General features: G+C 41.5%; 2 protein-coding genes across 2 annotated transcripts in view; both read right to left on the reverse strand.

Annotated features, from left to right (window-relative positions):
• LOC139577305 (trichohyalin-like) overlaps window positions 1-17,742 on the reverse strand; it is a 37,800-nt gene extending 20,058 nt beyond the window's left edge. The window contains exons 1-5 of the mRNA XM_071404314.1: window positions 17,584-17,742; window positions 17,383-17,409; window positions 14,729-15,061; window positions 12,259-12,333; window positions 11,180-11,984 (exon numbers count right to left, since the gene is read on the reverse strand). Coding sequence (XP_071260415.1) covers window positions 11,180-11,984; window positions 12,259-12,333; window positions 14,729-15,061; window positions 17,383-17,404 — 1,235 coding nt within the window. The 5' untranslated portion in view covers window positions 17,405-17,409; window positions 17,584-17,742. The remainder of the gene's footprint in view (window positions 1-11,179; window positions 11,985-12,258; window positions 12,334-14,728; window positions 15,062-17,382; window positions 17,410-17,583) is intronic.
• The window catches only part of LOC139577306 (trichohyalin-like), a 38,809-nt gene continuing 13,361 nt past the window's right edge, over window positions 1,978-27,425 (reverse strand). The window contains exon 7 of the transcript XR_011675254.1: window positions 1,978-3,033. The gene's annotated coding sequence lies outside the window, so the exon portion shown is untranslated. The remainder of the gene's footprint in view (window positions 3,034-27,425) is intronic.

The following is a 27,425-nucleotide window of genomic DNA, read 5'->3' on the forward strand; positions in this document are numbered from 1 at the left end:
AGTGGTGTGTGTGTGTTTGGAGTATTGGCGGGCACTATGAACTCTGCTCCCTCTCGTGTGTGTGTGTGTGTGTGTGTGTGTGTGTGTGTGTGTGTGTGTGTGTGTGTGTGTGTGTGTGTGTGTGTGTGTGTGTGTGTGTGTGTGTGTGTGTGTGTGTGTGTGTGTGTGTGTGTGTGTGTGCAGGGTAGGGGGCATGGTGTAGTAGAGTGCATAGCAGAGCAGACCCCAGGTCTCAGACAGCTCTCTGTGTTTCCTCTGTAAGCTCTGATTCTGATTGGTTAGAATAAAACACATTACAGGAATTTTACAAGATGCTCCGCTTGGTGGCTGAATTCATAGCTGAAACTTTGCTTTGCACAAACTCTGCTTGACAGATCAGAACGTTACAGAGCGCTGAAAACATGACTGTCTGAACCAAACCTGTGAGCCAGAAGATGGGCTTTTAGCCAGATTGTTGTTGAAATACAACATCTATAAAGCATTACTGAAAGCAGAAAGTCAGGTACCCAAGCTAACATTCAACTACAGAACATAGAAACATCATTCTGGCACTATGGGGACACTATTGAAATCCAATGCCGTCAGTACAGAATGTCTCTTTTCAGAGTCCTGGTGGAGATGGAGAGAGCTCTCAGGGCCAGAGAGAGTGGTTAGTTGATGTTGAATGTAGTAGGTTATCATTCCATGTAAAGTGCATTGAGCCTCAGTGAAAAGCTCTGTATAAAAAGCATGTATTATTGTTAAGGCGTGGCTGCCACTTCCTGTCTGAGAGCCAGTGTTAGACTTAGACATGCCTGTGTATAATGCCATCACACAAACCCCAGCATTCAACACACACAAACCCCCCCTGTCCTGAATAGACTGTGTGTGTGTGACAGGGAGTCAGACAGGAAATCAAGAATATGATTCATTGATGTTCTGAAGACAACTGACTTTAAATGAACATTTATAACTTTCATCAGAAGTAACTTCACAAACCATTATTATATGTTATTTACGGTTTCAGGAATTCCAGTGTCTTGACCCATGCTAATCCTGGTCAACAACACAACAGACAAATATCCCAACCACTCCAAGTAATAACATCACCAAAAGTAGTGGCCATGTTGACTTTTAGTCTCTGTCTCAATGACCTCATTTATATTCCACATGTCTGTACAATCACTTCAGAGTCTGGGGTCAGAAACCATGTGGAGTCTGGTCTGTAGACTCTCTCACTCTCCTCAACATTAAATAGCTCTTACAGACAGATTGGGTTGGAACCAAAGTCTCATGTGGACCACAAGACTGTGTTAGATTACACAAGTCTTCAGGTCTGAGATATGGTGACTTATTACACCAGCTTGGTTCACCAGACCACAAGACTGTGTTAGCTTACACAAGTCTTCAGGTCTGAGATATGGTGACTTATTACACCAGCTTGGTTCACCAGACCACAAGACTGTGTTAGATTACACAAGTCTTCAGGTCTGAGATATGGTGACTTATTACACCAGCTTGATTCACCGGACCACAAGGAGCCATTTAAAGCTCTTAGGGAATCAGCCGAGTCCTTGACTACAAATCACTTTCAATGGAGATTCTTCATCTGCGTCCGGGAAACCAGCCCTTGGAGTTTTCTTGTAACCCGTTAAATAAATCCACCCAATCCTGAAGATCAGACAGTTGGTAACCTTTCACAAGACAGTGAATGATAGTTAGTGAATGTCTGGACAAAGGTCAGAGACTGTGACTTGTCCATTAAACACTAATGGTGTGAATGGGAGACACTGGATGTGTGTGTTCTGGTAACAGTCACTTCAAAGGTCCATGAACTTTAACAGAACCAGTGTCTCCATCCATTAAGTTCTCAGCTCCTCTCACATCTGTTTATCCCAGGACCCTTCTTATCTGACTGACAGGTCAGAGGTCAGGGGTCGTACCTGATACTGCTACTGTCACGGTTGTCGTAAGGACGGGACCAAGGCGCAGCGGATGTTGAGTTCCACATATTTATTTCAAAGTGAAACTTATGCAAAAAACAATAAATCAGAAAACGATCAACGAAACGTGACTACGTGGTGCACAAACACAAAACAATATCCCACAAACACAGGTGGGAAAAACAGTTAATTAAATATGATCCCCAATTAGAGACAACGATTACCAGCTGCCTGTAATTGGGAACAATACAAAACACCAACATAGAAAATATAAACTAGAACACAACATAGACATTTTAAACTAGAATACCCCCTAGTCGCGCCCTCACCTACTACACCATAGAGAAACAAGGGCTCTCTATGGTCAGGACGTGACAGTACCCCCCCCCCCCCAAAACCTGAAACCAAATGGGGAGGGTAGGGGGGGTGATGAGTGTCGGTGGCGGCTCCGGTGTAGGTCGTAGCCCCCCTCCCAGACCCCGGATCCGGCCTTCGCGGAGGCTACATAAAGTTTCAACATGAAACATACAATTCGATTGTGTAATTGATTGATAACAGGAAGTACTGTGTGGTAAATACAGTATGGTTCTCTCTGTTCAATAGTAGACCTCCTCAAACACTGAGTAAAAGTCTCACTCAGATACAGCATGGTTCTCTCTGTTCAATAGTAGACCTCCTCAAACACTGAGTAAAAGTCTCACTCAGATACAGCATGGTTCTCTCTGTTCAATAGTAGACCTCCTCAAACACTGAGTAAAAGTCTCACTCAGATACAGCATGGTTCTCTCTGTTCAATAGTAGACCTCCTCAAACACTGAGTAAAAGTCTCACTCAGATACAGCATGGTTCTCTCTGTTCAATAGTAGACCTCCTCAAACACTGAGTAAAAGTCTCACTCAGATACAGCATGGTTCTCTCTGTTCAATAGTAGACCTCCTCAAACACTGAGTAAAAGTCTCACTCAGATCTTTAGAGTTCTCAGTCTCTGACTCCGCCCACTGACCTCCTGACCCCCCACAACCCTCTCCATTCTAAAAGGCTGCAGTGCAAAGGTCAATAATCTACGTTGGTTTGGAATTCTGTCTTAAGTCTCATCAAGATCTTTACAGACCTCCCTCCCCTCCTCTAGACACTGTAAAGGGGGGGGGGGGGGGGGATACCTAGTCAGTTGTCCAACTGAATGTATTCAACTGAAATGTGTCTTCCGCAACTGACTTGCTCAGGGGCAGAACGACAGATTTTGACCTAGACAGGATCAGACAGTATTCTGACCTGTTTTCCCACCATGACACTCATCACAGGACAGACTATCACGTTATTCTAGACAGGATCAGACAGTATTCTGACCTGTTTTCCCACCATGACACTCATCACAGGACAGACTATCACATTGTTCTTACATTGTCAGATAAATATCATGTGATTATCTCTAACTTCTCCAATCCCTCCATGAACAAGTAATCTCATCTCTAACCTCGTTGTCAGGCTAATTCAGTGAAATGGTGAACTAGGTTACATCTGCCCAGACATTCCTCAGATCTCCATCAGTTCTCCCTGTCTTCTTCTTCTCCCTTCTTCTACCTCTCCATGTATCCCAGCACTTCTTCAGGCTAGTTACAATAACTCATTTGCACATCTCCCACAGTCTATCTATCAGTCCCTGTATCTCTCCATCCCTTTCCACAATCGCTCTATTCTTCTCCTTCATCTGTCTATCCTTCTCCTCCATCTGTCTGCTGAACTCCCTCTGCATCTTTGTCTGTGAGATCATCATGTTCCTCTGTAACTCAGGTAGGACTATCTTCATCATGTTTCTCTCTGCTTCAACTCTGGCCTCTCCTTCATAGTTCTCCATCATCTCCTCTATCTCCTGTCTGTGTCTCTCCTCCATCTCCCTCCTCTCATTCTCTGTCTTCTCTCTCAATCTCTCCAGCTTTCTCTCCATCTCCTCCCTCCTATCAGACTCCCTCTTCAGCTCCCTCTCCAGTTCTATTTTCTTCTCCTCATCCCTCTCTTCTTTCACCTGTCTCTCCAGTTCACTGGTTCTTTCACTGATTGTTCTGATATCTCCCTCATGTTCCTGGATCACTCCCTCTATCTTTATCAGAGAGTCCTGGAACTCCTTCTGAAGTCTCTCTCTCAAGTCTCTCTCCTCCCTCTGTTTCCTCTCTCCTCTCTCTCTCTGGATCTTTCCCTCCATCTCTCTAACCTGGGTCTCTGCCTCCTGGTAGGTCTGACTGCTGTAGAATCTCTCTCTGTTTCCTGCCACCATCTCCTCTACCTGCTCCAGCAGCTCTGATACCTGAGTGCCATGGGCCCTGTCCTTAATGTTGAGGACGTGGTACCTGCTCCCACTTTTCTCTACAAGCTGCTGGAGGTGCTGACTTCCAGCTTGGAGAAACTCCTCAATGCTCTGCTTTTTCAGGACATCATCATGGGTGAATAGAATCACAGTGTGTTCCCAACAACCCTCCCCAAACACCTCCTCTATTCTCTCCAGCACCCCTCTCTCCTTCCCCTTAGAGGGCTCCACTGGTATGACCAGGAGGAAGGCGTGGGGTCCCGGGGCAGACAGACGGACACAGAGCCCCACATCCTGTCTCATCTCCTCCAGAGAGAGTCCAGGACAGAACCAGTCTGGAGTGTCCACCATCACCAGCCGTCTCCCACACACGTCCCCCTCTCTCCTCTTACTCCTCTGGGTCACTGCAGAGGGGCTGGCCTGGGCCCCAAACTCCTCTCTGCCTAGGATGGTGTTTCCTGCTGCACTCCTCCCAGCCCCAGTCCTCCCCAGCAGCACCAGTCTCAGCTCAGACACACTGGGAGACACTGGGGAGTCTGGACTGCTGCTCTCTGCTCCCACTGCAACACAACACACAGCACTGATCAACACACTGACTCTCTGGAGGATGTACAACAGAGTCAAATATAATATAATCTACATCCATAACTCACTATCTGGAGGATGTACAACAGAGTCCAATATAATATAATCTACATCCATAACTCACTATCTGGAGGATGTACAACAGAGTCAAATATAATATAATCTACATCCATAACTCACTATCTGGAGGATGTACAACAGAGTCAAATATAATATAATCTACATCCATAACTTACTATCTGGAGGATGTACAACAGTGTAAAATATAATATAATCTACATCCATAACTCACTATCTGGAGGATGTACAACAGTGTCAAATATAATATAATCTACATCCATAACTCACTATCTGGAGGATGGACAACAGAGTCAAATATAATATAATCTACATCCATAACTCATTATCTGGAGGATGTACAACAGAGTCAAATATAATATAATCTACATCCATAACTCACTATCTGGAGGATGTACAACAGAGTCAAATATAATATAATCTACATCCATAACTCACTATCTGGAGGATGTACAACAGAGTCAAATATAATATAATCTACATCCATAACTCACTATCTGGAGGATGTACAACAGAGTCAAATATAATATAATCTACATCCATAACTCACTATCTGGAGGATGTACAACAGAGTCAAATATAATATAATCTACATCCATAACTCACTATCTGGAGGATGTACAACAGTGTCAAATATAATATAATCTACATCCATAACTCACTATATGGAGGAATTAACTCCATGCTGTGTCTCCTCCTCAGTGGAAGTGTGGGGTCTGTCTCTGAGGTCTCTCCTCCCACTGTAACACAACATAGAGAACTGGTCAACATACTGACTCATCAGAGACACATTTAAAACAAAGTATAAACAAACTACAAATACATTACACATCATAGTGAAATATAGATTATTGGAGAAAATAGAGAATGTCAAGAATGATGACAGTTTGAGACACCATGTATAACTCACTTAGTGAAGGATGGTCCACTATAGACTAGAAACAGTAGGAGACAACAGGACAATATTGATAACTCACTAAGTGAAGGATGGTCCACTATAGACTAGAAACAGTAGGAGACAACAGGACAATATTGATAACTCACTAAGTGAAGGATGGTCCACTATAGACTAGAAACAGTAGGAGACAACAGGACAATATTGATAACTCACTAAGTGAAGGATGGTCCACTATAGACTAGAAACAGTAGGAGACAACAGGACAATAGTGATAACTCACTAAGTGAAGGATGGTCCACTATAGACTAGAAACAGTAGGAGACAACAGGACAATAGTGATAACTCACTAAGTGAAGGATGGTCCACTATAGACTAGAAACAGTAGGAGACAACAGGACAATATTGATAACTCACTAAGTGAAGGATGGTCCACTATAGACTAGAAACAGTAGGAGACAACAGGACAATAGTGATAACTCACTAAGTGAAGGATGGTCCACTATAGACTAGAAACAGTAGGAGACAACAGGACAATAGTGATAACTCACTAAGTGAAGGATGGTCCACTATAGACTAGAAACAGTAGGAGACAACAGGACAATAGTGATAACTCACTAAGTGAAGGATGGTCCTCTATAGACTAGAAACAGTAGGAGACAACAGGACAATAGTGATAACTCACTAAGTGAAGGATGGTCCACTATAGACTAGAAACAGTAGGAGACAACAGGACAATAGTGATAACTCACTAAGTGAAGGATGGTCCACTATAGACTAGAAACAGTAGGAGACAACAGGACAATATTGATAACTCACTAAGTGAAGGATGGTCCACTATAGACTAGAAACAGTAGGAGACAACAGGACAATATTGATAACTCACTAAGTGAAGGATGGTCCACTATAGACTAGAAACAGTAGGAGACAACAGGACAATATTGATAACTCACTAAGTGAAGGATGGTCCACTATAGACTAGAAACAGTAGGAGACAACAGGACAATAGTGATAACTCACTCAGTGAAGGATGGTCCACTATAGACTAGAAACAGTAGGAGACAACAGGACAATAGTGATAACTCACTAAGTGAAGGATGGTTCAGTATAGACTAGAAACAGTAGGAGACAACAGGACAATAGTGATAACTCACTAAGTGAAGGATAGTCCACTATAGACTAGAAACAGTAGGAGATAACAGGACAATATTGATAACTCACTAAGTGAAGGATGGTCCACTATAGACTAGAAACAGTAGGAGACAACAGTACAATATTGATAACTCACTAAGTGAAGGATGGTCCACTATAGACTAGAAACAGTAGGAGACAACAGGACAATAGTGATAACTCACTAAGTGACGGATGGTCCACTATAGACTAGAAACAGTAGGAGACAACAGGACAATAGTGATAACTCACTAAGTGAAGGATGGTCCACTATAGACTAGAAACAGTAGGAGACAACAGGACAATAGTGATAACTCACTAAGTGAAGGATGGTCCACTATAGACTAGAAACAGTAGGAGACAACAGGACAATATTGATAACTCACTAAGTGAAGGATGGTCCACTATAGACTAGAAACAGTAGGAGACAACAGGACAATATTGATAACTCACTAAGTGAAGGATGGTCCACTATAGACTAGAAACAGTAGGAGACAACAGGACAATATTGATAACTCACTAAGTGAAGGATGGTCCACTATAGACTAGAAACAGTAGGAGACAACAGGACAATATTGATAACTCACTAAGTGAAGGATGGTCCACTATAGACTAGAAACAGTAGGAGACAACAGGACAATATTGATAACTCACTAAGTGAAGGATGGTCCACTATAGACTAGAAACAGTAGGAGACAACAGGACAATAGTGATAACTCACTAAGTGAAGGATGGTCCACTATAGACTAGAAACAGTAGGAGACAACAGGACAATAGTGATAACTCACTAAGTGAAGGATGGTCCACTATAGACTAGAAACAGTAGGAGACAACAGGACAATAGTGATAACTCACTAAGTGAAGGATGGTCCTCTATAGACTAGAAACAGTAGGAGACAACAGGACAATAGTGATAACTCACTAAGTGAAGGATGGTCCACTATAGACTAGAAACAGTAGGAGACAACAGGACAATAGTGATAACTCACTAAGTGAAGGATGGTCCACTATAGACTAGAAACAGTAGGAGACAACAGGACAATATTGATAACTCACTAAGTGAAGGATGGTCCACTATAGACTAGAAACAGTAGGAGACAACAGGACAATAGTGATAACTCACTAAGTGAAGGATGGTCCACTATAGACTAGAAACAGTAGGAGACAACAGGACAATATTGATAAGTCACTAAGTGAAGGATGGTCCACTATAGACTAGAAACAGTAGGAGAAACAGGACAATAGTGATAACTCACTAAGTGAAGGATGGTCCACTATAGACTAGAAACAGTAGGAGACAACAGGACAGTGATAACTCACTAAGTGAAGGATAGTCCACTATAGACTAGAAACAGTAGGAGACAACAGGACAATATTGATAACTCACTAAGTGAAGGATGGTCCACTATGGACTAGAAACAGTAGGAGACAACAGGACAATAGTGATAACTCACTAAGTGAAGGATGGTCCACTATAGACTAGAAACAGTAGGAGACAACAGGACAATAGTGATAACTCACTAAGTGAAGGATGGTTCAGTATAGACTAGAAACAGTAGGAGACAACAGGACAATAGTGATAACTCACTAAGTGAAGGATAGTCCACTATAGACTAGAAACAGTAGGAGATAACAGGACAATATTGATAACTCACTAAGTGAAGGATGGTCCACTATAGACTAGAAACAGTAGGAGACAACAGTACAATATTGATAACTCACTAAGTGAAGGATGGTCCACTATAGACTAGAAACAGTAGGAGACAACAGGACAATAGTGATAACTCACTAAGTGAAGGATGGTCCACTATAGACTAGAAACAGTAGGAGACAACAGGACAATATTGATAACTCACTAAGTGAAGGATGGTCCACTATAGACTAGAAACAGTAGGAGACAACAGGACAATAGTCATAACTCACTAAGTGAAGGATGGTCCACTATAGACTAGAAACAGTAGGAGACAACAGGACAATAGTGATAACTCACTAAGTGAAGGATGGTCCACTATAGACTAGAAACAGTAGGAGACAACAGGACAATAGTGATAACTCACTAAGTGAAGGATGGTTCACTATAGACTAGAAACAGTAGGAGACAACAGGACAATAGTGATAACTCACTAAGTGAAGGATGGTCCACTATAGACTAGAAACAGTAGGAGACAACAGTACAATATTGATAACTCACTAAGTGAAGGATGGTCCACTATAGACTAGAAACAGTAGGAGACAACAGGACAATAGTGATAACTCACTAAGTGAAGGATGGTCCACTATAGACTAGAAACAGTAGGCGACAACAGGACAATATTGATAACTCACTAAGTGAAGGATGGTCCACTATACACTAGAAACCTTAGGAGACAACAGGACAATAGTGATAACTCACTAAGTGAAGGATGGTCCACTATAGACTAGAAACAGTAGGAGACAACAGGACAATAGTGATAACTCACTAAGTGAAGGATGGTCCACTATAGACTAGAAACAGTAGGAGACAACAGGACAATAGTGATAACTCACTAAGTGAAGGATGGTCCTCTATAGACTAGAAACAGTAGGAGACAACAGGACAATAGTGATAACTCACTAAGTGAAGGATGGTCCACTATAGACTAGAAACAGTAGGAGACAACAGGACAATAGTGATAACTCACTAAGTGAAGGATGGTCCACTATAGACTAGAAACAGTAGGAGACAACAGGACAATATTGATAACTCACTAAGTGAAGGATGGTCCACTATAGACTAGAAACAGTAGGAGACAACAGGACAATAGTGATAACTCACTAAGTGAAGGATGGTCCACTATAGACTAGAAACAGTAGGAGACAACAGGACAATATTGATAAGTCACTAAGTGAAGGATGGTCCACTATAGACTAGAAACAGTAGGAGACAACAGGACAATAGTGATAACTCACTAAGTGAAGGATGGTCCACTATAGACTAGAAACAGTAGGAGACAACAGGACAGTGATAACTCACTAAGTGAAGGATGGTCCACTATAGACTAGAAACAGTAGGAGACAACAGGACAATATTGATAACTCACTAAGTGAAGGATGGTCCACTATAGACTAGAAACAGTAGGAGACAACAGGACAATAGTGATAACTCACTAAGTGAAGGATGGTCCACTATAGACTAGAAACAGTAGGAGACAACAGGACAATAGTGATAACTCACTAAGTGAAGGATGGTTCAGTATAGACTAGAAACAGTAGGAGACAACAGGACAATAGTGATAACTCACTAAGTGAAGGATAGTCCACTATAGACTAGAAACAGTAGGAGACAACAGGACAATATTGATAACTCACTAAGTGAAGGATGGTCCACTATAGACTAGAAACAGTAGGAAACAACAGTACAATATTGATAACTCACTAAGTGAAGGATGGTCCACTATAGACTAGAAACAGTAGGAGACAACAGGACAATAGTGATAACTCACTAAGTGAAGGATGGTCCACTATAGACTAGAAACAGTAGGAGACAACAGGACAATAGTGATAACTCACTAAGTGAAGGATGGTCCACTATAGACTAGAAACAATAGGTGACAACAGGTCAATATTGATAACTCACTAAGTGAAGGATGGTCCACTATAGACTAGAAACAGTAGGCGACAACAGGACAATAGTGATAACTCACTAAGTGAAGGATGGTCCACTATAGACTAGAAACAGTAGGAGACAACAGGACAATATTGATAACTCACTGGATGGAGGATGGTCCTTGCTCTGTCTCCTCCTGACTGGGAGTATGGAACCTGTATCTGACGTCTCTCCAGGTTCTAAAATAATAGAACAACCATTTAGAATGGGAACATTTAACTCAGTGACACATGAAGGCACATAGACCTACTGAAGGGGAGTTCTGGGTTTCACATATCTCACTCACCAGTCATCTGGGCTGAGATCTCTCTTCTCAGTCTCTCTACCTCAGTCTTCACATCACATATCTGTTGAGCTGAAATAACAAAGGAGGACTAGGATCTGAATTCTGTGTTAAAGACTTTAGACAGAAATGTGATGCAGAGGGAAAGTATGAAGTGATGTAAAACAATATTCACAACTCAGTGGAGAGTCGACAATAACCTGAGAATTGAGGAAAGTACAGAAGACTAAATGTATTAATGGTGTGAATAAACTTACCCAGTTCAGCATTTTCATTGTTGACATCCTCCACCTGTTTGTCTCTTTCCTTTAACTGCTTCTCTCTCTCCTCTAGTAGGTTATCTTTCTCTTCTACTTCCTGCCTCCTCTCTTTTAGTTCATTTGCATTTCCTTCCAGTAGTTTATCTCTCTCTTCCAGTAGTCTGTCCTTCTCTTCCAGTAGTCTGGGCTTCTCTTCCAGTAGTCTGTCCTTCTCCCCCAGTCTATAGTTTCTGTCCTCTAGTTGAAGGTCTCTTTCCTTTAGTTGGTTCTCTTTCTCTTCCAGTAGTCTGTCCTTCTCTCCCAGTCTATAGTTGCTGTCCTCTAGTTGAAGGTCTCTTTCCTTTAGTTGGTCCTCTTTCTCTTCCAGTAGTCTGTCTCTCTCTTCCAGTAGTCTGTCCTTCTCCCCCAGTCTATAGTTTCTGTCCTCTAGTTGAAGGTCTCTTTCCTTTAGTTGGTTCTCTCTCTCTTTCAGTAGTTTGTCTCTCTCTTCCAGTTGTCTGTCCTTCTCTTCCAGTAGTATGTCCTTCTCTCCCAGTCTGTGGTTTCTGTCCTCTAGTTGAAGGTCTTTTTCCTGCAGTAGGACTCTGAAGTTCTCTACTTGGCTGTTCTTGTCCTGCAGGTTCTTTCTCAGTGCCTCTAGTTGAATGTCTCTATCCTTTAGTTGCTTGTCTTTCTCTTCCAGTTGGTTTTCTTTCTCTTCTAATAGTTTCTCCCTCTGTCCCATTATCTGGTTCTTCTCCTCCAGGAGTCTCTCTTTCTCTCTCACTTCCTGGGTCATATCATCCAGTTGTGTATCTTTCTCCTCTAGTTGTTTCATCATCTCCTGTCTTAATTTCTCTTTTAATTCTTTTTCCATCTTCAACTCTGAGAGAGAGTAATTAACATATTTAATCGGTTGTTTGAATACGATATTTATTAATTCATTCAATAGTTTACCTATAAAGACATTATCATTTGATGGAGGTGGTACAATTATTAGTAATTATTTCCTCCAGTCAACAGTTATCTGAGCTGAACCAATCATCAACTGGTCTATTGACTATTTGATACATTACAAATGAATTAGTCTGAAACACTGAATGACATCACTCATGTTCCCTGATTCAATCCTCTCTCCTCCAGACTCTCTCATACTTACCAAGCTCACCAGCTGATGCCTCCCTCTTCAGGTTGTCCTCCTGGGTCTCACGTTGTAAATACAGTGAACCTGAGACTATGGTGTAAAACAGAGAGGTGAGTTCTGTGTAGTAGACTACACTATATACAGAACAAACAGGACCAATCAGATTTCTCCTGTCACTCAAGCCTCCCTCATATAGGGACTGTGGGCACTAATGAGATCTGGTTAACTTCATAAATAATGTTGTTTAGTTATTGTCCTATCTCTGATCAAATGATTATGTTCATTGTTAGTGATAACCAGCATTGGGCTCTATGGCAGATACAGGATATTGTGTCAGGAGGCAGGGTTCTATGGAATATACATTCAGTAGAATTTGAAGAACATCTGACAACATAATCCAACCTACCTTGAGAACATTTGGGGAGAGTATTGATAAATGTAAAGAAACTGATTTAATTTGTAGTCTTGAAGAAGACACACTGCTGTTCACAAGGCCTGTAGTTTTTATAGTATCAGATTAACACTCTGGTCTGTTCTTTGTCTTGTGTTATTGATTGTCAATAAACAAAACAGACAAATAAGTAATTACTCACCCTCTTCTGATCATCCATTATCCAAGATGGAGAGTCATGAATAATGATCATGTAAAACAGAATGCATTAGTTATTATTGTTCATTGAATTTCTGTCTCATTACACAATGAAATACCATACATCATATTGGAATGACTGTTCATCACATTCATTACTAATGTACATCTAGGGAAAGGGATGTAAGCAGTGCTACTATTGGAACAGTCTAAACATCACAGAAATCTTCATACTAGGACATCAAACGGAATTCAAGCTGATTCCATGTTAATTTTGAAATGAGAAATGTTGAGCTCTATGGCAGATAAATTGATGGAGGACTATGTAAAAGGGAAAGGAAAGGGGGATACCTAGTCAGTTGTTCAACTGAATGTATTCAACTGAAATGTGTCTTCCACATTAAACTCAACCCCTCTGAAATGTTGACCTCTATAGCAGATATATTGTGGGAGGACTTTGATATGAAAATTCAGGACAATTTGAAGAACATCTATACATCTTAATCCAACCTACCTTGAGAACATTTGGGGAGAGTATTGATAAATGTAAAGAAACTGATTTAATTTGTAGCCTTGAAGAAGACACACTGCTGTTCACAAGGCCTGTAGTTTTTATAGTATCAGATTAACACTCTGGTCTGTTCTTTGTCTTGTGTTATTGGTTGTCAATAAACAAAACAGACAAATAAGTAATTACTCACGTGGTACTGATCATCCATTATCCAAGATGGAGAGTCATGAATAATGATCATGTAAAACAGAATGCATTAGTTATTATTGTTCATTGAATTTCTGTTTCATTACATAATTAAATGAAATACCATACATCATATTGATATGACTGTTCATCACATTCATTACTAATGTACATCTAGGGAAAGGGATGTAAGCAGTGCTACTATTGGAACAGTCTAAACATCACAGAATGCTTCATACTAGGACATCAAACTGAATTCAAGCTGATTCTATGTTAATTTTGAAATGAGAAATGTTGACCTATATGACAGATAAATTGATGGAGAACTATGATATGAAAATTCTTGATAATTTGAAGAACATCTGACATCCTAATCCAACCTACCTTGAGAACATTTGGGGAGAGTATTGATAAATATAAAGAAACTGATTTAATTTGTAGCCCTGAAGAAGACACATTGCTGTTCACAAGGCCTGTAGTTTTTATAGTATCAGATTAACACTCTGGTCTGTTCTTTGTCTTGTGTTATTGGTTGTCAATAAACAAAACAGACAAATAAGTAATTTCTCACCCCAAACTGATCATCCATTATCCAAGATGGAGAGTCAAGAATAATGATCATGGAAAACAGAATGCATTAGTTATTATTGTTCATTGAATTTCTGTCTCATTACATTATTTAATGAAATACCATACATCATATTGGAATGACTGTTCATCACATTCATTACTAATGTACATCTAGGGAAAGGGATAAGTAATTACTCACATGGTTCTGATCATCCATTATCCAAGATGGAGAGTCATGAATAATGACCATGTAAAACAGAATGCATTAGTTATTATCATTACCTTCAAATCACCATCTGTCACATTATCCTCTCAAATCCCATAGTGATGTGATGTACATCAGAGGGGTATGAGTGTTCATCACATTCATTACTAATGACAATCAAGAGACGTGACAGTAATGTTGGAATGGTTCTAATGTTTTAGGACCAGCTCAAAGCTCAGAGTGATGGTAATATGCATTGTAACTAGTTGATATTCAGAATGAATCTAGTCTAATCATCTGTAACTCCTACTATGAACTCCTACCTACATGAGAAAGTACAAGTGTTCTGTACAGGGAAAGAGACTGGTTGTTATTGTTGTTGTTTAGGTGTTTAGAAACATTACTGGAGTTCTAGAACACTTACCTCCTCTCCTCCATAAACCCACTGCAGCCTCCTCCTTCTGTTCTCCATGGATGACCTGACATATGTAGACTCCTGTATCTGACCACCTGAAGTCTCTCAGCCTCAGAGACACGTTGCCTCTCTCCAGCTCCTGGGTGATCAGACTCACTCTGCCCTCATAGCCACTCCTCTCTGTCACCTGGCCATTCTGATACAGGTAAATACACTCTGTCTCTTTAAACCACCTGATCGTCGTGGCAACAGCACTGGTGTCAGGTGAGAGGTGACAGGGGAGGGTGACCTCTTCACCAACATCAGACCACACATAGTTTTTAGAGGTGAGTTTAAACTGATCTGTTCAGAAAGAGAGAACATTTCATGTTTAATGACATCATCTGTGTCAGGAACACAAATCCTCTCAGTACATTTATAAACACAGCTGAATTAAAAACTACAATAGACATACAACAACCAGGACCATGTCAATTCTAAAATACAACCCCCACAATCCCAGACAGACATATTCATTTGAAGGAAAGTATATATGTCATAGAAGAATGTGATGCTACAATCTAGAATGATATTATCCCATTTGTTCCCACATCTTTCCCAGACATGCCACTATGCTAATCTTATGTCACTAGTAAGCCTAACATGTCATCCATTTTGATTATTTATTTATTTATTTAAAAGTATGTTTTATTCTTGGTCACAATTGTGACAGAGTGCTCTGCCTATAATAACATGAACAGATATTTATCCCTATTCCTCAACCTCAATATCTATATACCTCAGCCCACTTACCCACACACCTAAACTCAATGACCCACACACCCCAGCCCTGTTACCCCCATGCCCTAACCCTTACACCCACATGCCAATACCCTCAAATGTATACACTCAAGTACAGATACAGGCATATCCTGGCCCTAAATGACCTGTGTGTTACTCAAGACCCCAGTTCCTTTGCCAATACACCTCATCCCTGTTACTTTCCTATTTCAGCCCTGTTACCCACTTTCCTTAGGCCTGTATTCCCCAAGTCACCAACAGTAACCTATATCCAGCTATTCACTGCACACCCCAACCCTGTTATCAGCATGTTTTAGTCCTGTGACCTCTGACCTGTACACACTAATAATTTCATAGATAAACTAATATTACAGTTGTATAACACATGTGACCCAGCCCCAATCACTTTCTCCTACCACAAACATTGTTGCCAGAAAGGATTTGAATGGGCAATAAATGTCCATCCAGCCCCATTACCTGTATGAACCTTGTGTATCCCTACACCCCATTATAAACCAGGGAAATCCATGGGCATACTCATATAAAACAGGTCTACCCCAGTGTCCAAGCCTCAACATTCGTACTAACCAGGTCTACCCCAGTGTCCAAGCCTCAACATTCATACTAACCAGGTCTACCCCAGTGTCCAAGCCTCAACATTAATACTAACCAGGTCTACCCCAGTGTCCAAGCCTCAACATTCATACTAACCAGGTCTACCCCAGTGTCCAAGCCTCAACATTCATACTAACCAGGTCTACCCCAGTGTCCAAGCCTCAACATTCATACTAACCAGGTCTACCCCAGTGTCCAAGCCTCAACATTCATACTAACCAGGTCTACCCCAGTGTCCAAGCCTCAACATTCATACTAACCAGGTCTACCATTGTGCAAGAGGCACTAAACAAACCTAATAACATTAAATATCACTTCAATTATTATACTAATTCACTTTATGGGTCTATACACGGCCAATTCCCCCTGAAACAGCAAAATATTATGTTTTACAGTAAAAATCTCTGATTTAAACATCAGTAAAGGTTCATGGATAATGGTAAAATCATCTGTAACATCATTTAGAACAAGTAAATCCTGAACCGAACTCAACTTAAATCTACTGAAGAAAGAAAAGGATCTGCTATGACTAAGTATATAGAATAAATTAGAGGCACTGTATTTTCCCATTAGTCAGACATGTTTGTTCAGGTAGCCTAGCACTAAAGAGCATTGGGCCAGTTACCCGAAACGTCACTGGTTTGAATCCCTGAGGCAACAAGGAAAACATTTGTTGATATGCCCTTGAGCAAGTCACTTAATCCTAATTGCTCTGGATACATATTTGATTTAATTAACCTTTATTTAACTAGGCAAGTCAGTTAAGAACAAATACTTATTTACAATGACAGCCTATCCCCGACGACACAAACCAACTGTGCTCTGGCCTATGGGACCCAATCATGTCTGGTTGTGATACAGCCTGGAATTGATACAGCCTGTCTTTCACACTGAGATGCAGTACCTTAAACCGCTGCACCACTCAGGACCCCAACTTATTCGTTGATATGTACAACTTTAACTTCTCTAGAGCCAGTAAAGTACAAAAGGTTTATTTTCTTCCGTATTGTGTCCGACTGGATTAAATGGGTTCTATAATAAAGAGATGTTTGGAGGGAGAGGTCACTGTGGAGCAGTAGAGCTGTTTCTCACAGACACAAACTCAGCTACAACTCCTCATGTTACAAACACATTTCATCCAGACACACATTTACACATTAAGACAAATACAACCACAAACACATTTCATTTTCAATAGTTGGTTTAGTTCTGTTCTCCCAGATACATGAAACTTTTTGTTCATCATTAATTATAGCATGGTGACTTACTATGAACTCTGGACTCTGCCATTTTACCTGCAATAAAAAGAGAAAACATTCATATTTACATCATTACCATTCATCAAATTCTCTCTTTTGCTCAATCACACAGATACAAACATCACTTCCTCTTTTTCCAGTCCTCATTGTTTTAAAACAGGACTGATGTGTCTAGTTTGGAAGGTGAAATATACTGACATCTCCTCTTACCTTTACTGGTCTTCAGGTCCTCCACTTCACATTCAAAATAGTTGATTTAAATCCATAACCACTCTAATAGTCACTATATGTGCAAATCTACACGTTTTACAGAACAATCTACACCTCAGGCCTAAACTGAGACACAGCTTTCACCTTCACCTTTGCACAGGCACTTGGAGTAAACTCCTCCCCCCAGCCTCTCTGGTTATTAGAAAACCCAGTCACAAAGTCCAAATTGTCTATAGGCCTATCGTAAAATGTCATGAAAACAAAACTGTACATTTCTGATCTTAATTTAAGGTTAGGCATAAGGTTAGCAGTGTGGTTTAGGGTTAAAATCAGATTGTAATAATGTAGCTCAGTTGGTAGAACATAGTGCTTGCAATGCCAGAGTTGTGGTTTCAATGACTAAAAAAGTATGAAAATGAATGGACTCACTACAGAGCGTCTGGTAAAAAAGGTCAGGGTTTGTGACTTTGTTAACTAGTGACCAACATTAGAGGGTTTATGCTATCATACAGCATGGTGCTGTCTTCTATCATCAGCTTTTAGTTAATCATCTCTAAAGTTCTGAAAACTGTTTCAATTCAAATCAGAAGACCGATCCAGCCAGCAGATGGTAGTGATGTTCTTTAATTATAGTCATATAATCCTGAGCTGTAAAGATTTAACAGTTCCTATCAATATTAGCTTCTCTTATCTCTTTGGACCCATTCACATGAGTAAATGAGTGAAATGGCTTCCGTGACAAATAGTCTCAATGCTTTTCCATCCCCTCCTAACAAAATAAATGTAGCTGACTGGTGGTCATTTACGGTCTGAGAAGAGGGAAGTAAAGGAGTGGGAGTAAAGGCTGAGTTTGGGTTAGGGTGTGTAGGGGACAGGGCTGGGAGTAAAGGCTGAGTTTGGGTTAGGGTGTGTAGGGGACAGGGCTGGGGGTAAAGGCTGAGTTTGGGTTAGGGTGTGCAGGGGACAGGGGACAGGGCTGGGGGTAAAGACTGAGTTTGGGTTAGGGTGTGCAGGGGACAGGGGACAGGGCTGGGGGTAAAGGCTGAGTTTGGGTTAGGGTGTGTAGGGGACAGGGCTGGGGGTAAAGGCTGAGTTTGGGTTAGGGTGTGTAGGGGACAGGGCTGGGGGTAAAGGCTGAGTTTGGGTTAGGGTGTGCAGGGGACAGGGCTGGGGGTAAAGACTGAGTTTGGGTTAGGGTGTGCAGGGGACAGGGCTGGGGGTAAAGACTGAGTTTGGGTTAGGGTGTACAGGGGACAAGGCTGGGGGTAAAGACTGAGTTTGGGTTAGGGTGTGCAGGGGACAGGGCTGGGGGTAAAGGCTGAGTTTGGGTTAGGGTGTGTAGGGGACAGGGGACAGGGCTGGGGGTAAAGGCTGAGTTTGGGTTAGGGTGTGTAGGGGACAGGGCTGGGGGTAAAGACTGAGTTTGGGTTAGGGTGTGTAGGGGACAAGGCTGGGGGTAAAGACTGAGTTTGGGTTAGGATGTGCAGGGGACAGGGCTGGGGGTAAAGGCTGAGTTTATGGGAGGCTGAGTTAAGGCGTCTGCATGCTTCCCAGCCAAAACAATCTGAAGAGTTCTTCCATATTTATGACGATTGTAGTGGCTTCCTTTCCTCTTGACCAGAACCACTGCCCAAGCCTGAAGCGGGGTTGTTTCAGACACATACAGTCCACATTTGAAGTTCCCACTCCCGAGTCTAGCTTGGACTCCCCCTCCCCCGAAGGCCCAACTTCCTGCCTTTATCCTGTCACTAACACACCGACCACAGTACAATGAATGGTCAAGAGGAGGAGCTAAAAACTAAGGTCCACTTATAACAAAGGAATATATCTCAAACAGGTCAATATAAATCATCAAGGTACCTGATATTTCATCATATACATTCATATTTCATATATTTACACCTACATGGAGCTCTGTATGTTCTGTCTTTTATACAAATATGTCCACATCGGCTCTAACATACCGGCCCCTAATTGTTAACTGCACTGAATACATAACAGTTACTTAATATTCCAAAAATAGAGACAATTCACAAAACATTCTATACCAGAGCACTATTACGGTTCATAGCTACACCACCGTTCAAAAGTTTGGGGTCACATAGAAATGTCCTTGTTTTTGAAAGAAAAGCATTTTTTTTGTCCATTCAAATAACACCAAATGAATCAGAAATACAGTGTAGACATTGTTTATGTTGTAAATGACTATTGTAGCTGGAAACGGCAGATTTTTAATGGAATATCTACATAGGCGTACAGAGGCCCATTATCAGCAACCATCATTCCTGTGTTCCAATCGCACATTGTGTTAGCTAATCCAAGTTTATCATTTAAAAAAGGCAAATTAATCATTAGAAAACCCTTTTGCAATTATGTTAGCACATCTGAAAACTGTTGTTCTGATTAACTTGTTATGGATAGGGGACAGTATTTTCACGTTTGGATGAAAAGCGTGCCCAGAGTAAACTGCCTGCTACTCAGTCCCAGTTGCAAATATATGCATATTATTAGTAGATTTGGATAGAAAACACTCTGAAGTTTCTAAAACTGTTTGAATGATGCAACCCTTTTAGCCACAAAGGTATGGAATCTCTTGGTATCGTTGCGGGTTTATTTTAGCACAGACTGGCTGTCCGTCCAGAAAGTTGACTCCTCAAGTTCAATCTGGAGCTCCAACCTTAACATCCTGTCCACTCGCACCTCCTATGTTGCTGCATCAAGATCCAGTCTGGGGATTGTCATCTGCTTGAGTGGAGTCACTCTTGATTTCCCCAGTATGAATTGGATGTGGACCTTTCCATACCATTTGTGAACCTAAGGTAACTTGCCGTGCCATAACCTTGTTCACTTGCGTCAACTAAGTGATGCAGCTGTGCGGTCTTGACTTGACGAAAGTTCTCAGGCATCATACACCTGTCAATCTGGAATCTGGACAGCTGGTCCAGCTCAGAGCCATTTCTTCCATGAAACAGAGTGTTCTTTGGGAATGACTTCGTCCCATCCACACTTTAGCTTGCAGAGTTCTTGAAGAATTTGCTTTGCCTTTAATATGAATGGGGAGAGGAAACCTAATGGATCATGAACAGAGCTGACAGTTGAGAGAATACCTCCTTTTGTAAGGGGTCTGTTCTTGACAGTGACTCTAAACGCATCACTTTCAAATGTTCAATCGGACTCCAAGTGCTCTTTCAACAGGCAGCTTTTCTCTGTCTTGGTCCAGTTATTTTATCTGCTTGGCTGTGTGTTCATCAGGGATCTTAGAAACTCAACCTTGGATTTGTGTGGCTGTACCTTCACCTGTTGGCAGTCGACCAATAAATGTTCAACAACACAAAATACACATGATACGGGGAGCATCAGAAGGGCAGGTGTCTGGTCTCTTTACTACTGGGAGCATCAGAAGGGCAGGTGTCTGGTCTCTTTACTTTGAATGTTTGTTCTTTTAGAGGTTTTTCAGAGTCGCAATCTGACACTACATCTACTGCAGTGTCAAAGCTGCTTCCCCTACTCTTGGACTTGAACAGCTGTTTAGAGTCTGCTGCTGTTTTTTTATTTATTTAAAAAATCATTTTGTTGGACAGGGGATGTTGAATATCTCCATACAACTGATCCTGCAATATTTTGGCATGTGAGGGAAGATTTAGCTCTTCCATGTTCTGTAGGTCTTGCATAGCGTTACAGCAACCTCTAAGATAGAGTGCATAGCCACCAGTCCCTTTCCATCATCCGGTTTGATGTAAGCAGTGGTGACTTTGATTTCATTGACAAAGTGTTCCTTTAACAACCTCTTAGCCTCCGCGTTGCCTCTTCTGGCTTCCATATGCAGACAACTATGGACCAGATCCTTGGGCTGACCAGAGGTGTACTGTTCCAGGTAATAGAGCCTATCCTGGTGACTGCTGACCAGAGGTGTACTGTTCCAGGTAATAGAGCCTATCCTGGTAGCTGCTGACCAGAGGTGTACTGTTCCAGGTAATAGAGCCTATCCTGGTGGCTGCTGACCAGAGTTGTACTGTTCCAGGTAATAGAGCCTATCCTGGTGACTGCTGACCAGAGGTGTACAGTTCCAGGTAATAGAGCCTATCCTGGTGACTGCTGACCAGAGGTGTCCTGTTCCAGGTAATAGAGCCTATCCTGGTGACTGCTGACCAGAGGTGTACTGTTCCAGGGAATAGAGCCTATCCTGGTGACTGCTGACCAGAGGTGTACTGTTCCAGGTAGTAGAGTCTATCCTGGTGGCTGCTGGTCTTGTCTTCTATGCCATGCCCAAATGCACGCATGAATGACCTGAAGTTTAGAGGATCACCGTCATACATAGTTATCTCCCTAACAGGGAGTGTGGCCTGTTTGTGCTGTAGTACAAGGAGGTCAGCAATTTCATTCTGCCTTTGCATGACAGTAGAGAGGTTTTCATGGCTGGTATTGTGGCTGATACCCATAGTGTTGATTCTGTGTTGATTGCTAGACCTTGCTGTTGACTGCTGAGGGGTGTGGTTTATGACTGTTTTCTGAATAGGTTTTCATGTCTTTGTTGTCGGTTGTTGTTAAACTCTTTGTAGTGGGGTCTTTGGAACTGCACCTAATGCAGCAAACTCAACAGGTGATGGTTCAGGTTCCTCATAGACCTCAGGTTCCTGGTTCTCAAAACAGGACTTCATTCCATCTTGTTGGCTTAGTAAAGTGGGCTGCCACGGCATGGGATTGAGAAGTTGACTCAACACTCTCCAGGACCTTCAGTCTGGTATTATATGCTGCTATGTCCGTTTCCAGTTCCATTTTTTCCATTCTAACATTCAGTTGAGCTTTCTCCAGTTCCAATGCATGCTTGTCCTGTAATGATGCTTGGCGAGCGAGTAGAGCTGCTCGTTCTGCCTCAGCTTTTAGGCGTGCAGAGGACACTGAGGATGATGCAGCCTTAGAATACTTTGTTTTACTTGATATTTTTGACACATTGGAAATGCTGTCATGTGGTTGAATGAGCGTTTGTGGCTCAACTTCAGCATTTTTCCATATTTCCACCTCTTTCAGGAAATGTTCATAAGTCCTCATTCTTGGTTGATAATAGTTAATGCTCTCATTTTCCTGTTCCTCCTCTGTGACTAGCTCTAGCACTTCATGAGCATTCTGAAAGTCATTTTCCTGTTCCTCCTCTGTGACTAGCTCTAGTACAGATTCATGAGCATTCTGAAAGTCATTTTCCTGTTCCTCCTCTGTGACTAGCTCTAGTACAGATTCATGAGCATTCTGAAAGTCATTGAGAACAGCATCAAAAGCTTCAAGACCCTCATTCACAGCTTCAATATTTCCTCCATCAACTAGAAGGACTTTTATTTAATTAATTGTGCGTGTACACTCTCCAAGTTGGCCTTTCCGGGCTGGGTAGGGTGAATTTCAAATGCTCCTCTGTCCTCTCCAGTGGGGTCTTATTTGGGATTTCATCTTCCATCATTCACTTTTAATTTACGAGGACACAGTTGAAGATTTGATTGTTAAACGCAATGCCCCTTTAGACCTCCATTAATGCTTTAAAGACACAGTCATCCATTTCAGCATATTGACCCATTTAGCATTGAACATGTGGAAGTTCGGCATTTTAAACACACAGTATCTTTAGATCCTTTAGTTGTGTTACATTGTTGCATTGTATTTCCACATTATACCTAATAATAGACATCTGACTAGGCTACATTTGTCACGGCTGTTGAAAGAACTGGACCAAGGTGCAGCGTGGTGAGCGTACATATTCCTTTTTATTTTGGATGACGCCGACAAAAACAATAAACAATACAAAAACAAGCTTAAGGCTATATTGCCAACAAACAAAGACAACTTCCCACACAGAAAGGAGGGAAAAGGGCTACCTAAGTATGGTTCCCTATCAGAGACAACGATAGACAGCTGTCCCTGATTGAGAACCATACCCGGCCAAAACATAGAAACACAAAATCATAGAAAACGAAACCTAGAATGCCCACCCCAAATCACACCCTGACCAAACCAAATAGAGACATTAAAAGGCTCTCTAAGGTCAGGGCGTGACAACATTGTTGCATTGTAATTCCACATTATAACTAATAATAGACATAAGACTAGGCTACATTGTTGCATTGTATTTCCACATTATAACTAATAATATACATCTGACTTGGCTACATTGTTGCATTGTATTTCCACATTGTAACTAATAATATACATCTGACTTGGCTACATTGTTGCATTGTATTTCCACATTGTAACTAATAATAGACATCTGACTAGGCTACATTGATGCAGAGGATCTCAGTGTTTCCCAAACTCAAACTTCATCATTGTTTTCACAGCGCTGTGTTTTGAATTCCATTCCCAAGTTTATCAAACATTCCAATTATAAGCACATTTGCGCTTCCATAATATACTTGATCAAACTATGGCATAAGGGGACGACAAGCGGACAAGAGGCAATCCGTAATTTCGATGAAGACAAAAATGAGCGAGCTAGGACGGACGTAGTCAATATATAAAATGGCGCCGATAGAGAGCCGTGCTTCTAGCCCCGAGGAAACTTTGCAGTGTTATTTCTTACATTGTTAGCCCAGACATTTTAGTGTGTTATTACATACAGCCGGGAAGAAGAAGGGCGGGGGTGTATGTTTCATGATTAACTACACATGGTGTGATTGTGATAACATAAAGGAACTCAAGTCTGAGGTCGACCAAGTGAGGGGGGGCCGTCCCCCAGAGAAGGGCTCCAAACCACAGCAACCAGGGGGCGCCAATATATCCATCCAGGTCCCTTCCCCCGGGATATGGGGGGAGCGGGCCAGAGATCTGAGGCTGACCCAGAGGTAGACCCCCACCCTGGGTCACCAGAGGGTGCCATTACATCCACCTAGCTCCCTATAGAGGGCCAGAGAGGGATGGGGCTTACCCATGGAAAGGAGGGCCGACCCCCTGCCCTCGACCCCCTAGGCGGCGCCACTACATCCACCCTGCTCTCTTCACCAGGAAGAGGGGGGAGATGGCCAGATGGATGGACAAACCCAGGGAGGGGGGCCGACCACCAGAGAGAGGGCCCGGCCCTTGCCCGTGGCAACCAGGGGGTGCTACTAAATTCACCCAGGGAGGGCTGGGCCCGACAGCTCCATGTTCCTTCCAGCTATACAGAGAAATAGTAACGGCATATTTCTGTAGGCACTAACTCCGCCATGATTCGTTTGACAGCCTATGGGGTAATGAATGGCGTTTTTGTATTTTTTTTTTAATTATCGCTGAAAATTAGTTATTTGGTAAATACAGGCTGAGGAAATGTTATCCACTTTGTTCTATGAGATAATCTTCATCAGCTAACGTCACATTTTGTGATTTCTTTAATCATTTCTGCACATAAAGCACATAAAGGCTTCATAATTGATAAAGGTCATGTTAAATGACTGATATTTTCTCATAGAAGGAAACCTATCAGATCTCCTCAGTCCGTCTTAACTTCAGACATTATTTTTGGTGTTTTGTCATATTTCTACCATTATTACATTTACATTTTAGTAATTTAGCAGACGCTCTGGTAATATTTTACTAAATACATATACTGGGACATCTTTTAACACTTTCCTCACAGTAACACACATGTTCAGTCTTTATTAGTCTTATTAAACCAATTATTTATTCATTTCTGCCCTGAGAAATATATTCAGTTCCTCCACATTGAAATGAATGGCGGCCAATTTTAAAATAGGTTGTTGTGACTGATTTTACACTGAATCCATGACGACTCTATGAAACTTTTCAAATGGGTCTCCTTGTTCTGTGGGGAGTTTGTTGTAGTTATCATCTATGGTACGATGTGATAATAAAACACATCCCAATGCTGCCCATTCTGTCTCATCAATATACCCCACAATGCATACAGGTATGACCTTTGACCCCCCAAGGTGGACCCATGGAGATGTCATTAACATTCCAATTATTTTATACTTAATTTCATACCTCATACCTTATTTCATACCTCAAGTTAATAACATATCAGTTGCCTTATTTAACAAAGATTGTTCCCTGATAATACATTCATTTCTATTTTCTGAATATCAACAGTTTTGCTTCTGAAGTAACAAGCTATAAATCCATGTGAAAACAAATCCCCTCCATTGTGTCTTCATTACTTTATAGTAACAATATGTTCCTCCAGCCTTTGTCTTGAATATTGATTTCCTACTCATTCTAATGACACTATACATCCACTAGATGGGGGTGTTTTTACTAAAGTACCTACTTTTCCAAAACCCCCTCTGTTTGATTATTAGATGAACGTATGAATAGTCACTACCCTTTCCAAGCCACAAAGCCTGGAGGAAAGGACCTGGCTGCAGTGGAGGAAAGGACCTGGCTGCAGTGGCAAAAGGCGTCAACCCGGGAGAAGCAGGCTGATAACTATGAGGGTTTGTCTGATCGCTGAGCCTAACATCCAGTAGCTGAACAGGAGAGGTACATTTTCCCTTTATCCCTGCAGTACATGAGTACACAGTGCGGTCCACAGTGCTTGCTTTGTAAGTAAGCTAGGTGTGAATCTATCTTGTGATTTAACATAGACTTATTGAAGGTTATTTTACTGATTTAAAGGTCAAGGACTGTTTCCCTGTTTTATATTAGAATACTTGTTATTAGATTGAAATAATGTTTTCTAATCTCAGTATCTTTAGAGTCTCCTGTGAGGCAGATCAAGTTGCACTATGGTCAGGAGGAGAGCAGCATCTTGAAGGTTTTGGGGGAAACATTCCCCCAGATGAATCCAAATGTAGAGGCCTTTAAGACAGACAGGAAGAGGAGGCTCGTTCTCCTACAGCTGGACAACATGTGTCCAGCAGCAATCAAATCAGCTGGACTATGGAGGTCTGCCCTGTACTTAAGATTGAAGGTATTTGATAGTTTATGTGTTAGGAAGGGGGAGGAAGATTGAGATGTATTATGTCACGTGATAAATGCCAGAGGTAATGAATTCATTTGAAAAGAAACTGGAATGAATTAATTTGAAAATTAACTGGATGTCCCTATGTATACAAACGTTATAAAGTAATTGAGCTACTGGTGATTTCTTGTATTTTCATGTTAAAGGAAACTGTAAGGGAGGACAGAACCTCGGAGACAGAGACTCCACCTATGGAGACAGAGACTCCACCTATGGAGACAGGCCTCCCTGTTGCCTCACCACAAACTTCAATGACACTAGAGGTTTGGAACGTTAAATGACCTTTTCCACTTTTAGCATCAAATGATAAAGTATAATATTAGTTCTAGGATTCTCATTGTAACTTAACAATCAGAATGGCTTTATTTATTACTGTACCTGTATTGATTACAGTCTCTAGTGGATATGCAGGAGATACGACGTCTCCAAGACGAGGCTACCATCTCTCTCTGGCTGCAGACCAGGAGAAAGTATGTATATAATATAGCTGAGTAAATCTGTTCAGATCACATCATCGGCATTCCAACAGGAAACACTTACTTTTTCAGACACAAAACAGATGAATTCAATACTTTATTATTTACCACAGGAGATGAAACGTCGTCGTTTTGAGGAGTAGGAGAGCAGGTGGAGGAAGGTAAGGGATTTCACCAAGTTGATATCATCTGTATATTATGTAAGAGATAAACGCAGACGTTCTGTACATTACCTTGGAAATAATGGACGACGCAGCAGGACAAGGTGGAGCCGAGTCCCTTTGCGGAGTTCATTTTACCAAGGTAATGTACAGAAAGGAGGCGTTTACCCTGCTAATACTACAGTTACCAAAGACAATAATACTAAAGCACACATTTATCTGCAGAAACTCTGCTGCTGCTACTGCTACTATGCACTGTCTTCTTGC

This window comes from Salvelinus alpinus, chromosome 5 (genome assembly GCF_045679555.1).
Source record: "Salvelinus alpinus chromosome 5, SLU_Salpinus.1, whole genome shotgun sequence".
Lineage (NCBI taxonomy): Eukaryota > Metazoa > Chordata > Actinopteri > Salmoniformes > Salmonidae > Salvelinus > Salvelinus alpinus.